Below are 14,055 nucleotides of genomic sequence, written 5' to 3' on the forward strand. Positions count from 1 at the left end.
TGAAGAAATACTAAGGCTCTTAGCTTCATCTTCCTGGGCCTTAGTATGCTCTTCTGTACAGTGGGGATACGACTTCTCCACGCTGTTGTGAGAACTGTGTGATAATATGTGCCTTTCCCTTTCCTGTCTGTTTTTTACTTTTAAGTTACTCGTAATTGGGTCTCCATATTATTTGCAGGGTGATAAGCCAATGTAAAGGGAATCTCTGTTCCTGCTCTTAGTGTTTGCTGTCCAGCATTCCAGTGTGGTGCATATGGAGTTCGTGTTTCCATTCAGGAGGCCTTTTGTAAGATCTTGCCTTGTGAATTACAGCAAGCATCTTGTCTCTTTTTTCCTTTGGGATTCCTCTTCTAGCAATGTACAATGCCTGCCGGGACGTGGAGGCCCCGTCAAGTAATGACAAGGCCCTGGGACTTCTGTGTGGGAAGGATGTTGATGCCTGTAATGCCACCAACTGGATTGAATACATGTTCAATAAGGACAATGGACAGGCACCTTTTACTATCACTCCCGTGTTTTCAGGTAGGGATAAAGATTCCAAATTTGGTGTGTTTATGATACTGTTTTAAAGCCAAGGAACTGGCTGGGTGCAGTGGCTCACCAGTGCTTGGGGAGGCTGGGGCAAGAGAATTGCTTAAGGCCAGGAGTTCCAGACCAGCCTGGGCAATGTAGTGAGGCCCCATCTCTGCAAAATAATTAAACATTAGCCAGGTGTGGTGGTATGCACCTGTAGTCCCAGCTACTTGGGAGGCTGAGGCAGGAGGATTGCTTGGGTCCAGGAGTATAAGGCTGCAGTGAGTTATGATCATGCCTTTGTACTCCAGCCTTGGTGAGGGCAAAGCCCTATCTCTCCATGAATAAATGAATGAATCTCAGTTGAGGAATCATAATCTACAATAGGAAGATAAACACATTCAGGTAACTAGTTTTTAGAGTTTCTCCCAGTAAGAGAGGTAACTGCTACATTTACCCTGCTCTGGCTAAGTTAGGGGGTACTGGAAGTGGGAATGGAGGAGGAAATGAATTGCCTTCAGGCATTGCTGTTGTAATTGAAAGAATAAGCAGTTAAAAACGGGGAGGGGGGCAACTTTTCTAGAGCTCACTATAGTATCAGCCCAGCTCCTCAGAATGGAGATTGGACATGACTGAAGGGTTACCTTAGTATGTGGTATATTTGGAGGATTGCTATATCAGGGACAAACCACTATGCACAAGTTTATTGAGGTAACTTAAAATTCCACAGAACAAAGCAGCAAAACATAATTTGATTAAACTAAAACCTCCAATTATTTTTCTTCTTTCAGTTGTTGTATCTACTTCAGTGGGCTTTTCTTTTGGTTTTTAAATGTAATACAAAATTTTTGATGTTTTTGAGATTTGTACTCAACACAATTTCTTCCTGTAGATTTTCCAGTCCATGGGATGGAGCCCATGAATAATGCCACCAAAGGCTGTGACGAGTCTGTGGATGAGGCTACAGCGCCATGTAGCTGCCAGGACTGCTCTATTGTCTGTGGCCCCAAGCCTCAGCCCCCACCCCCTCCCGCTCCCTGGATGATCCTCGGCTTGGACGCCATGTATGTCATCATGTGGATCACCTACATGGCGTTTTTACTTGTGTTTTTTGGAGCATTTTTTGCAGTGTGGTGCTACAGGTAAGCAGTTTTGTTTGTCATCCAGGGCAAGAAAAGCAAAATTGCCCACTAGCACTTTGAGCTTTCACTTGGCAGACCTTGGTTACTTAAAGCAGGAACCAAATACCTGCGTGAATACCATTACATGGCTTATTGTGTCCTATAGCTATTATATTAAAGCGTCAAAGTCCTGTTTAAGACTTAAACCTTTGAAGTGAATTTTACTGATTTATTCAAAATGATGTGTGATTTAAAAACACTGTGCATGAGCCATTCATTCTTTTTTTGTTGTTTTTTTGAGACAGAATTTCGCTCTTGTTGTCCAGGCTGGAGTGCAGTGGTGCATCTCAGCTCACTGCAACCTCTGCCTCCCAAGTTCAAGCGATTCTCCTACCTCAGCCTCCCCAGTAGCTGGGATTACAGGCACTCACCACCATGCCTGGCTAATTTATGTATTTTTAGTAGAGACATATTGGTCAGGCTGGTCGCGAACTCCTGACCTCAGGTAATCTGCCCGCCTCAGCCTCCCAGCACTTTGGGAGGTCGAGGTGGGTGGATCACCAGGTCAAGAGTTCAAGATCATCTTGGCCAACATAGTGAAACCCCATCTCTACTAAAATACAAAAATTAGCCTGGTGTAGTTGTGGATGACTGTAATCCCAGCTACCTGGGAGGCAAAGGTTGCATTGCAGTGGGAGATTGTGCCATTGCACTCCAGCCCAGGCATAAGAGCAAAACTCTGTCTCAAAAAAAAAAAAAAAAAATGAAAGTCACAGTCAAATGAGTCCAATCTGATTAAAATCTAATTAAATGCATTACTATAGTCCTTTTAGACATTTGCATCTTAATTTAGGACAGTGCTTTTTTTGCTTTTTATTTTGGAAATAATTTTAGACTTAACCAAAAAGTTGCAAAAATGATAGAATTTATGTATATCCTTTACTCATTTTCCCTTGATGATAAAACTTACATAACTCACAGTACAATGATCAAAACCATGAATATGCCATTGGTATATTATTAGCTAAACCATAGATCTTAATCAGATTTCACCAGCTTTTCCTCTAATGCCCTTTCCTGTTTCAGGGTTCCCATATTACATTTTTGTGTTTTATGAGTCCCCTCCAATCTGTGACAGATAGTTCCTCAGTTTTCCTTTTCTGGCCTTGACACTCTTGATGATACTGGTCAGGTATTTTGTAGCGTGTTCTTCCATTTGGCTTTATGTAGTATTTTCTCATGATAAGATTGAAGTGCTGTGTTTCTGACAAGTACATCACAGAAGTCGTGTCCTGTCTTTCTCAGTGCATCATGGCAGGGGTCCCTGATGTTGGTGCATCTCTTTCCTGGTGATGTTAACCTTGATCACTTGCTTAAGGTGATGTCTGCTGGATTTCTTCATTGTGAAGTTACTGCTTTTCCTTTTGTAATTGATAAATATCTTGGAGGAAGATGCTTTGAGACTATGCTAATATTTTATTCTTCCTCAAACTGTCACCCTCTGATTTTAGCATTCATTGTTGGGTCTTGTCTGCAACAGAACTCAGGTGTTTGCCTAGTAGTGATTTTTCTGTTTTCCTCTGCATTTACTAGATGGACTTCTATACAGAAAGCTATCCATTGTCCCTCACTTATTTATTTGCTCAGTTATTTACATCATGGACTTTTAATTCTGTGGGTTGTATCCAACACTGTCATTTATCTTGTTACTCAAAGTTTTCCAGTTTGGGCCATTAGGAGTGCCTCCTGGCTGGCTCTTGTTTTTTTGGGGACAGAGTTTCGCTGTTGTTGCCCAGGCTGGAGTGTGATGGCACAGTCTCTGCAACCTCCGCCTCCCAGGTTCAAGCAATTCTCATGCCTCAGCCTCCCAAGTAGCTGGGATTACAGGCATGTGCCACCACGCCCTGCTACTTTTGTATTTTTAGTAGAGACAGGGTTTCTCCATGTTGGTCAGGCTGGCCTCCAACTCGACCTCAGGTTATCTGCCCGCCTCAGCCTCCCAAGTGCTGGGATTACAGGCATGAGCCACCATAGCTGGCCTCCTGTATTCTTTTGACATATGCCTCCCATCCCCAGCTTTATCTTATATTTTCCCTGTCCCTGCCCTGCAAGGAGCCCTGGTTCCTTTTATAGGAGAGTGGTGTATAGAAACAAAGATCTGGGTGTGCTCATTGCTACTGGGGAGAGTATCGTGTTTTTAAAGAGCCTAAAGTTTTAAATAAAACAAGGACCACAAGGTGAAATTATCCTTTATTAATTGTTCTTTTAATACATTCTTAAATTTTCTCCTGAGACTGGTGAGCAGAGGGACCCAATGCAAGGGAACTTAGGGGAAAGAAGGCAGTAATTAGGGAGGAGGAGGCCAGGAGGAGGAAGAAAGCATTTCGTGGGATTACAGGAATGTCCCCTAAACAACCTCATTGTGATGAAGTCCACTAATACTATTTTCTTCCTTCTGTTTTTCAGAAAGCGGTATTTTGTCTCCGAGTACACTCCCATTGATAGCAATATAGCTTTTTCTGTTAATGCGAGTGACAAAGGTAGGCATATTTGTCCATGAATAAAAGGGTTCAGATGATGCAGTCTATCATGAGAGCATTCGCTTCCTCAGCGGGGTTGAGGTAGTGGGTGAGGTGGTGTGCCAGTGCCTAGGACACGGCTACAATCAAGGCAGACATGGTTCTTGCCTTTGTGGCCCTACCATCTAGTCAGGGTGGCACAGCAGAACCAAGTAATTAATCTTAGCTGGGGAGGCGCAAAGGCAGCAGGCCAAGAACAGGAGTAGCAGTGCAGGGTTGAACCTCACTCTTCAGAGGCTCATGTGTCGGCGTCTCCTCTGTGGGGTGGGACCACCTCTCATTGAGGGCAGCCAACAAGGGTGGCTTTGCTGAGCAGATAAATAGCTGAGGGCAGGGGTCTCATGTGTGTCCCAAGGTGGACTTGATTCCTGCCACGATATAGCAGCTAATGCTTTCCCTATTCCGACTGTCAGGAACGACTTGGTTCTTAACCTCCACCCTCCCTTCCTCCCCTACTCTTCCAGGAGAGGCGTCCTGCTGCGACCCGGTCAGTGCAGCATTTGAGGGCTGCTTGAGGCAGCTGTTCACACGCTGGGGGTCTTTCTGCGTCCGAAACCCTGGCTGCGTCATTTCCTTCTCGCTGGTCTTCATTGCTGTGTGTTCTTCAGGCCTGGTGTTTGTCCGGGTCACAACCAATCCAATTGACCTCTGGTCAGCCCCCAGAAGCCAGGCTCGCCTGGAAAAAGAATACTTTGACCAGCACTTTGGGCCTTTCTTCCGGACAGAGCAGCTCATCATCCAGGCCCCCCTCACCGACAAACACACTTATCAGCCGTACCCTTCGGGAGCCGACGTGCCCTTTGGACCTCCACTTGACATACAGATACTGCACCAGGTATTGTGCTGTTTGAAGAAGTAAGTCACTCCAGAGGACCTTCTGGTTTGCTGGCTTTTACATGTTGACTACTGCTGAATGGGGATTTGGGGCTGAATGTCATGGTATATCTTGAAAATCTTAGGGTATAATGACAAAAGTGCTTTTAATTTAGGTTTCAAAAAAGTGAATGATGTTGAACTTAATGAAAAGTTTACTGTTGCTCACTTTTGTATTTACTTCAGATAGTAGATCTTGCCTTTTTCTTGAAATTGAGATGAGCAGAGAAAGAAGACTTCAGTAGCATTTCTCTATTGAGGCAGGATATATTTATGAGGAAGTCAGCCTAGGAATTTGTGAATGTTTTCTGTTGGTAACTGAAAGTAATGTGCAAGGACCTAAGGGCATGAAGCCTTACTGCTGTCCTGGGGCCTGAGGAAGAAGCTGCCAGATCACCATCCCTGATCCATCCTGTAGTAATGAACTTACCACTGCCTGAACATGGGCAGCCAGCCTGTTTTTGGTGAGAGGTGCATTTGGGGCAAGATCCATCCCCTTGTTCCTAGAAAGGCGTGTAAACCTTCCCATTGTCCCTGTCACATTTGCCTTGGAAAACTGTACCTATGCATAAACTATACTCACTTCTTTTTTAATGAATGCACCGTCACATGGTTTTTCCTTTAAACATTGCTCATGTCTACAAGAAAGTCTGAAACCTTGAAAAGCATTAAAATGGTCCCAAGACTTGAATAGAATCTTTTCTCTACCCAGTGACTGTCTGTTGCTTTTTCCAGCTTGTTGCTGAAGGTGAACAACATAGTCCTTTACCTCCAAGATAATCTTCTCTGTTAGGAAATAGGTGACATATGTAAATGGCTGTAGTGCAGCACACGGCAGGAGGTTTTGTATTATTGACTGGAGGGTCAGGGAGACCAGGAGTCCCCCTCCAGTCTCCCCTCTGGCTTGGTGGCCACTGCTGGAGAAGAGTGGAGGGGAGATGGTTGTGTGTCCTATGCTGACATCTGTTCTGGTCATGGTATTCTCTCCCACCTCTGCGGACACCTCTAACCAGTTTGCTCTAAGAGTGAACCTGTGGCCTGACCAGTTTTCTTACCGTATTGCACCTTAATTCTCTCCCTCATCTTAGGAAGTATTTTCCCCAAATACTCTTTGTCTTCTGACCCTTCAGGGCAATACTGGTTAGTCAAGATCTGAGAGAAACGTGATGTGTTTCTGGGTTTGCTTATTTTTAAAATCTTCTTTCAGGTTCTTGACTTACAAATAGCCATCGAAAACATTACTGCCTCTTATAACAATGAGACTGTGACACTTCAAGACATCTGCTTGGCCCCTCTCTCACCATATAACACGAACTGCACCATTTTGAGTGTGTTAAATTACTTCCAGAACAGCCACTCAGTGCTGGACCACAAGAAAGGGGATGACTTCTTTGTGTACGCCGATTACCACACGCACTTTCTGTACTGCGTACGGTAAGTGGCAAGAGACAGTCATTGGTAGACAGCATTTGTGGTGTCTGGCTTAGGGTATATGGGCTTAAGCTTATTTTATCAGCATAACCCAGAGGTGAGCAAACAGAGCAAGATGTTGCCCTGTGAAGCTTACATGTTTTTTTTGACATGAGTCATCGTGTCTGGCCAACTCTATTCCTCCTCATCCTCCTCCCCTTCCTTCCTTCCTTCTTTCTTCTTTCCTTCTTCTTTTCTTCCTTTCTTCTTTCTTCTTTCTTCTTCCTTCTTTCTTCCTCCTCCCTACTTTCTTCTTCCTTCTTTCTTCTTCTTCCTCTTTCTTCTTTCTTCTCCTTCTCTTCCTCCTCCTCCTGCTTCTTCTTCCTTTTTCTTCTTCTTCCTTCCTTTCTTTCTTTTCTTTTTCTTCCTCTTCCTCTTCTTCCTCTTCTTCTTCTTCCTTCTCCTCCTCTTCTTCCTCTTCTTCCTTTCTCTCTTCTTCCTTTCTTTCTTCTTTCTTCTTCTTCTTCTCTCTTCTTATAGAGTCTCACTGTATTGCCCAGACTGAAGTGCAGTGGCACGATCTTGGCTTATTGCATTCTCCATCTCCTGGGTTCAAGTGATTCTCCTACCTCAGCCTCCTGAGTAGCTAGGACTACAGGCGTGCACCACCACACCCAGCTAATTTTTGTATTTTTATTAGAGATGGGGTTTCACCATGTTGGCCAGGCTGGGACTTGAACTCCTGACCTCAAGTGATCCGCCCACCTTGGCCTCCCAAAGTTCTGGGATTACAGGTGTGAGCTGCTGCGCCTGGCCAGAAGCTTACATCTTAATAGAGAGAGATGGATGATGAACACATTAAGCACATGCTATCATGCCAGTTAGAGATTAGCGCTGTGAGGAGAAAAATAAGGCCGGACAGTGTGGGGGAGCACACTGCTTAAGTGTGGAGATGTGCACAAAGGGAGAGGAAAGGAGGACAGCTGTCCCATCACAGGGATGAGTGTTCCCAGCAGAATGAGCAGCGAGTGCAAAGCCCCAGCAGGGAGCTCTCGTCGGGTGTGACTGGGGAGTGCAGCTGCCTCTCACCCTTTACCTCCTGCCTGGGTCACTGACACAGCTTCATGTATCCCACCCCCAACAAGATTTAAAGATAGAAGCATTTGGTGCCTTTTCTTGTCTCTCAAATATATAGCCCGGTTCCCTGTAGTGTCCCAGCTATTTAGGGGGCAGCCTCCCTGTGAGGGCAGGGTAAGCCCACAGTTTTAGATCAGAGGGCCCTGCATCTGCTTCCCTTAGGAGGCTTGTTAGCTGGGCAGGGTGTGTTTATAATTGGGAACAGTCATCCCAGGAAGCTGTGCTTGTGACCTGTAGGGGAATCTTTAGGCTTCTCCCAGAAGGGGAAAAGCAGCATGATGCCGGATGGGCCTGCTCTCCCTGAATGCTCTAGACAGCTGTTTAGCCAGTTGAGCAACCACAGGGGCTATTTCTTCAGCATGGGAACAGAGAAGTTATTCCTTGTCACCTTTGAGGGCACTGCTCAGCTAACTACATCTCAGGAGCTGAGGACGCTCACTTCTGGTTCTAAAGAACTTTGACCTTGAGTTCTGTTTGTTTGTTACTGGAATAAGACTTTTTAAGGAGTTGGGCTATATTTACTCTGTTTCAAGAATATCACCACTAAAAGCATGAGTTATACTCATGAGAAAACAATGAGCTTATGCTCCATACCCTAACCCAGCATTCTCCACAGGGTAGATGGTGCAAGCGAGCCATGGGTAATTTGAAGAAAAAAAAAACATTTAATGTTACATAATTTTTATAGTTGGATGAAGAAGGCATTTACTCTGTTGTATGAGATAAAAGTCAACAAAAATGAGGGGCGGAGGTACGTGAGCCTTGTGTTTCTTCACTGCGGGTGGTTCCCACCAGTGTGGAGGCGGTGAGAGACCGGCAGGCTCCTGGCGGCAGGAACCTGAGTTGGTTTGTGGTTATGCTTGTGCGCATCCTCATAACTCCAGGCCTGTCTCTAGCGCTGTCTCCTTTCCTCTTCCTCCAGCTTTTCCTGGACTTTTTCACCTGAGGGTCCTGCAGTAATGGCAGGTGGTCTGCCCGGAACCATGCCCTGACCTGCTTCTGTCCCCATGTCATTTGAAGGCAGTAACAGCTACCAGTTATTCAGACTTAAGGCTTTATGCCTGAATTTTGCCTCGCCCTCGCCTTCCTCATGGGGTTCTTACAAGTCTGAGCCTCTGGATGGTCCCTCAGATCCCTATTGTGGATGAAGGGACTTGGCTGCTCGCTGCAGGTCACCTGACCTCCCCCACGTCGTCAACCATCCACTCTGACAAGGGGGTCATATGCAGAAGCTTCTCAGCACCCGGCCAAGTTCTAGCTGATGGTCTGTCTGAAACTGCTGGTTCCCTCTCCACGGGCTGACTGTCTGTCTGCACTGCACTGCCAGTTGCCTCTTGCCTGGCCTGTTGCACAAACCTCTCTACTTACTGTTCCGCCTGCTTCCTGTTTCTTTGCCATTTCCAGACCTTCTTCCACTTTGCCACAAGAGCTATCTTTGTAAAACAGCTCACAACATCCCTTTCCCAGAAAGCTCTCATTGTTCCCCAGTGCCTCCAGTATAAAAAATCCAAACTACTTAACTGGCACTGAGTCCTTTTATTTCACATTATCTGTCCATTGCTCTTCCCAGACCGGCCCCCTTCTTTAGGACCCCCCTCAGTGGCACCCCGTGCTCTAGGACAGGACTTCTTTTTTTTAAATTATTTTTTTAAGAGATGGGGTCTTGCTATGTTGCCCAGGCTGGACTCAAACTCCTGGGTTACAGCCGTCCTTCTGCCTCAGCCTCCTGAGTAGCTGGGATTAAGCATGCTTCCATACCTGGCATACAGGACTTGCCAAACCACCATCTTGCTCTCATTCCCTCTCACTATTCTCTCTCCCTCCTTTTTTCCTCCCACAGTTGTAATTGTGTGAGACAGCCTCTTGTCCTCTCTCTTTGGTGAAATCCCCCTCATCCTCAGAGCTCTGGTTCTGTATGGTCCCTTCCTCTTGGCTATAGTTTCACCTTTTACTGTTTGCTCCCTCCTCTGTGCCCGCGTAGCACCATGCACCATGTACCATTGATGGCACTGGGCAGTATTTGTCTTTTGCCCAGTGATTCTGAGCTACCAAAGACGAGTACTGAGCTGTATTATTCAAGTGAGAAACCTCAGGGCCCATGTTGTGCTTAGAATACAGCTGGCCTCATCAAATGTTCGTGGTGTAAATGTTTAGGTCTCTGTGATGTCTTGAGGCCCTTCTAATGGAGAGGTGTTTTCTAAACTTTTTGGCAGGGCTCCAGCCTCTCTGAATGATACAAGTTTGCTCCATGATCCTTGTCTGGGTACATTTGGTGGACCAGTGTTCCCGTGGCTTGTGTTGGGAGGCTATGATGGTAAGTAAGAGAAGCCTTGACTTTTCCTATTGGGTAAAGTCATCTCGGTTTTGTCATTAGCTGTAATTATGAAGATTTCATAAATTAGGCAGTTTTGTTAGTTAATTTCCTACCTCTTGAATCCCAAATATAGTATGTCATTTGGCTTTGGGTTCGGGTTTCATTTTGGATTTAAAAGAAGTGGATTATGTTAGCCATTTGTAGATCACACATGCCTTTGAGAAGCTGTTGAAGGGTAAGTACCTTTCCCCAGAATAATGCAGTTGCTAACTTCAGCTTCAAGGAGGTCATGGGCCCTTGAAGCTCATTTATAGACCCCTGAGGGAGCTCATGGACCTCAGGTAAGAACGCCTGTGAAGGAGAAAAGTTAAAATGTGAGGTACATGGAAAAAGAAACAAAGTTGATGGATTTTTTTTTCTTCTAAGCCAGTCTCAGTTGGTTATTTGGATGGACACTCTTACAGTGTGAAGAACAGCTGGTTTGCTCTTTTCTGGTTCCTGTAGCACTTTAGAACCAATTGTACTTGATAAAATGAGGTGATTGGCATCAATAGCTAGACTGTCGATGGAAAAAAAAAATGAGGTGATGATTCATGTGACACCTTTGGCATCTTAAGCCAAATTACAGGCTCAACAGGTTTTTCCCAGCCAATGAAGAACCCAAATAGATTTTCTTCTCCTCACTCAGTGGTAGGGGAGAAGTTGCAATCTGTATTTAAAATTTGCTCTGCGTCCTAGAGGAAAATACCATTTCTAATTGGTGGAAAAGGGATGGTGTCAGCAACTGGCTAGCCATAGGGGAAACAATTGACTTTGATCTCTACCTTGTTCATTTCACCAAAATAAATTCCAGATGGATAAAAGATTGAAATGTAAGAAGTGAAACTGTTAAAAAACTGGAAGAAAATACAGGAGGCCTTTAAAAAAATAATTTTTAAATGGGAAAGACATTTCTAAGCAAGAGACAAAACTCAGAAACCCCAAAAGGAAAGACTGATGAATTTGAGTACATGAAAATTTTAAATTCATCTGTGGAGAACAAACATACAGTTAAAAAAATAAAAACTGGCTGGGAGTGACTCATGCCTATAATCGTAGCACTTTGGGAGGCATAGGCAGGCAGATCGTTTGAGCTAGGAGTTTGAGAACAGCCTGAGCAACATGGCAGAACCCCGTCTCTGTAAAAGACAAAAATTAGCTGGGCATGGTGGTGCATGCTTGTAGTGCCAGCTATTCGGGAGGCTGAGATAGGAGAATCACTTGAGCCCAGGAGGTTGAGGCTGCAGTGAGCTGAGATTGTACCACTGCCTTCCAGCCTGGGTGACAGAGTGAGACCTTGCCTAAAAACAAAACAAAACAAAACAAAACTGGACAAAAATATTGGTATGCACATCAGTCAGCATATCCTTAATAAATGAAGAGCTTGTCCCAGCCTGGCCAAAATGGTGAAACCTATCTCTACTAAAAATTCAAAAAGTTAGCCTGGCATGATGTCCCAGCTACTTGGAAGGCTGAGGCAGGAGAATCGCTTGAATCTGGGAGGCAGACTTTGCAGTGAGCTGAGATCATGCCATTGTATTCTAGCGTAGGCTACAAGAGTGGGACTCTGTCTCAAAGAAAAACAAAACTCTTGAAAAAAAGATCAGTAACCCAAAAGCAAAGTGTATGAGACCATATGAAAGTTAACAAAAGAAAAAATACAAATACAAATGGATTTTATTTTTCAGAAGCAGAGTCTTGCTCTGTTGCCCAGGCTGGAGTGCAGTGGCATGATCTTGGCTTACTACAACCTCTGCCTCCCAGGTTCAAGCAATTCTCCTGCCTCCACTCTTAAGTAGCTGAGATTACAGGCATGCACCACCAGGCCCAGCTAATTTTTGTATTTTTAGTAGAGATGGAGTTTTGCTTTCACTCAGACTGGTCTTGAACTGACCTAAGGTGATCCACCCACCTTGGCCTCCCAAAGTGCTGGGATCACAGGTGAGCCAGTAAATATTTTCTTTTTTTTTTTTTTAGACGGAGTGCAGTGGTACCATCTTGGCTCACTACAGCCTCTGCCCCTGGGTTGGAGCAATTCTCCTGCCTCAACCTCCCTAGTAGCTGGGATTACAGGTGTGTGCCACCACACCACACCCAGCTAATTTTATATTTTTAGTAGAGACAGGGTTTCGCCATGTTGTCCAGGCTTGTCTTGAACTCCTGACCTCAGATGATCCACCCACCTCCGCCTCCCAAGGTGCTGGGATTACAGGCTTTGACTAAAGTAATGAAAAGTTTAGCCGGACATTGTGGCACACACCTGTGGTTCCAGCTACTTGGGAGGCTGAGGCAGGAGGGCTGCTTGAGCCTGGGAAGTCAAGGCTTCAGTGATCCATGATTGTGCCACTGCACTCCAGCCAGGGCAACAGAGTGAGACCCTGTCTCTAAAAAAGGGGGGAAAAAAGGGAATGAAAAATAGTTTAGCTTCTTTGGAAGGCAGTTTGGGAGAATTTATCAAAATTAGAAATGTATATAGTTTTTGATTAGTGATTACGCTTTAAGAATTGATTCTAGCCAGGTGCAGTGGCAGTGGCTCATGCCTGTAATCCCAGCAAGCTTTGGGAGGTCAAGGCAGGAGGATCGCTTGAGCCCAGTAGTTCAAGCCAGCCTGGGCAACATGACAAAATCCCATCTCTACATAAAATACAAAAATTAGCCAGCAATGGTGGTGCATGCCTGTAGTCCCAGCTACTGGGAGGCTGAGGCAGGAGGTCAAGGCTGCAATGAGCTGTGATCACACCACTGCACTTCAGCCTGGGCAACAGAACAAGACATTGTCCCTCGTCTCCCTCTCACCCCCAAAAAAGAAAAAAGAATTGATTCTACAAGTATGTGTTTTACACATTAAAATATTTATAGGCTATTTATAGTAACTTTGTTTGTAATAGAAAAAAATGCAAAACTGCTCATCAATGGGAGGGATTGGCCAAAGTATACTAGAAAATATTCGTAGGAAAAGAATAAGGAAACTCTTTACCAAGCAGTCTCTAAGATACAAAAATTTTAAATGTAATGTGCAGAATAGTATTTTACTGTTTGTGTGGTTAAGAGGGAAAGGGGAAGAATCTATGTGTTTGTGTGTGTGTGTGGAATGGCTCTGGAAAGACTTGAGTTCTCCTCCCCTCTAAGGAGGAGAACTAAGACAGTGACATAGAGGTTGGAGGAGGAGAAGAGAGAATTTTCAATCAACACCTTTCTGTTCTGTTTGAAATTGTTAACATGCCTGTACTGTATCCTTTAAAAAAAAAAAAAGAGTTACTCTTTCTGAATGGAAACCATGCCTACTTCAGATAAAGAATCCTTTTTATTCATTAACTGAACTACATAAAAACTATTTCAGCAAACTCTTGTTTAATTCTTAAATACAGAGATACAGTCCATAGCTCCAGTGAGAAGTCAGTCAGCTACATGTGTTGTGATTTTTCTCTGGGATGTGCCTAATTTTCTGCATGCTTGTAATCTGCTTTTTAATGTCACATTTTTTTTTCCTAGATCAAAACTACAATAACGCCACTGCCCTTGTGATTACCTTCCCTGTGAGTAATTACTATAATGATACAGAGAAGCTCCAGAGGGCCCAGGCCTGGGAAAAAGAGTGAGTCACGCATGGGTGTGAGCAGACTGTCCTTGCATTGTGGGAACCTAGATGCTTACAGCAAGCACTTAAGCTTCATTTTCTAAATTAACCGGTGGCAGATCTGAGTTATGTAATTTTGTTCACTTGGTACTAATGATGCTGAGAAGAAACTGTAAACACATTTACCTTTGAGCAGATGCTTTAAACAGCTCTCCCTGCATGGGAATGCAAAAGTGTGCCCAAAAAAGGGTTCACTCTTGCCTCGACTGGGATGCAGCGGCTCAGTCTCAGCTCACTGCAGCCTCAACCTCCTAGGTTCAAGTGATCCTCCCACCTCTCAGCCTCCCAAGTAGCTGAGACTACAGGTGCATGCCATCACAACCAGCTAATTGTTATTTTCTTTTGTAGAAATGGTTTTGCCATGTTGCCCAGGCTGGTGTCGACCTCCTGACCTCAGGTGATCCACCCACCTCAGCCTCCCAAAGTGCTAGG

General features: G+C 44.7%; 1 protein-coding gene across 3 annotated transcripts in view; it reads left to right on the forward strand.

Annotated features, from left to right (window-relative positions):
* NPC1 (NPC intracellular cholesterol transporter 1) overlaps positions 1–14,055 on the forward strand; it is a 56,236-nt gene that overhangs the window by 24,234 nt on the left and 17,947 nt on the right. For all 3 annotated transcript variants that reach the window (XM_012445017.2, XM_012445018.2, XM_021673894.2), the window contains exons 5-11: positions 355–522; positions 1,406–1,655; positions 4,101–4,174; positions 4,678–5,048; positions 6,294–6,520; positions 9,847–9,947; positions 13,479–13,581. In XM_012445017.2, the coding sequence (XP_012300440.1) occupies positions 355–522; positions 1,406–1,655; positions 4,101–4,174; positions 4,678–5,048; positions 6,294–6,520; positions 9,847–9,947; positions 13,479–13,581 (1,294 nt within the window). The remainder of the gene's footprint in view (positions 1–354; positions 523–1,405; positions 1,656–4,100; positions 4,175–4,677; positions 5,049–6,293; positions 6,521–9,846; positions 9,948–13,478; positions 13,582–14,055) is intronic.

The sequence above is a fragment of the Aotus nancymaae genome, unplaced genomic scaffold (assembly GCF_030222135.1).
Source record: "Aotus nancymaae isolate 86718 unplaced genomic scaffold, 86718_ANA_hifiasm-v0.15.2.pri h1tg000020l, whole genome shotgun sequence".
In the NCBI taxonomy this organism is placed as follows: domain Eukaryota; kingdom Metazoa; phylum Chordata; class Mammalia; order Primates; family Aotidae; genus Aotus; species Aotus nancymaae.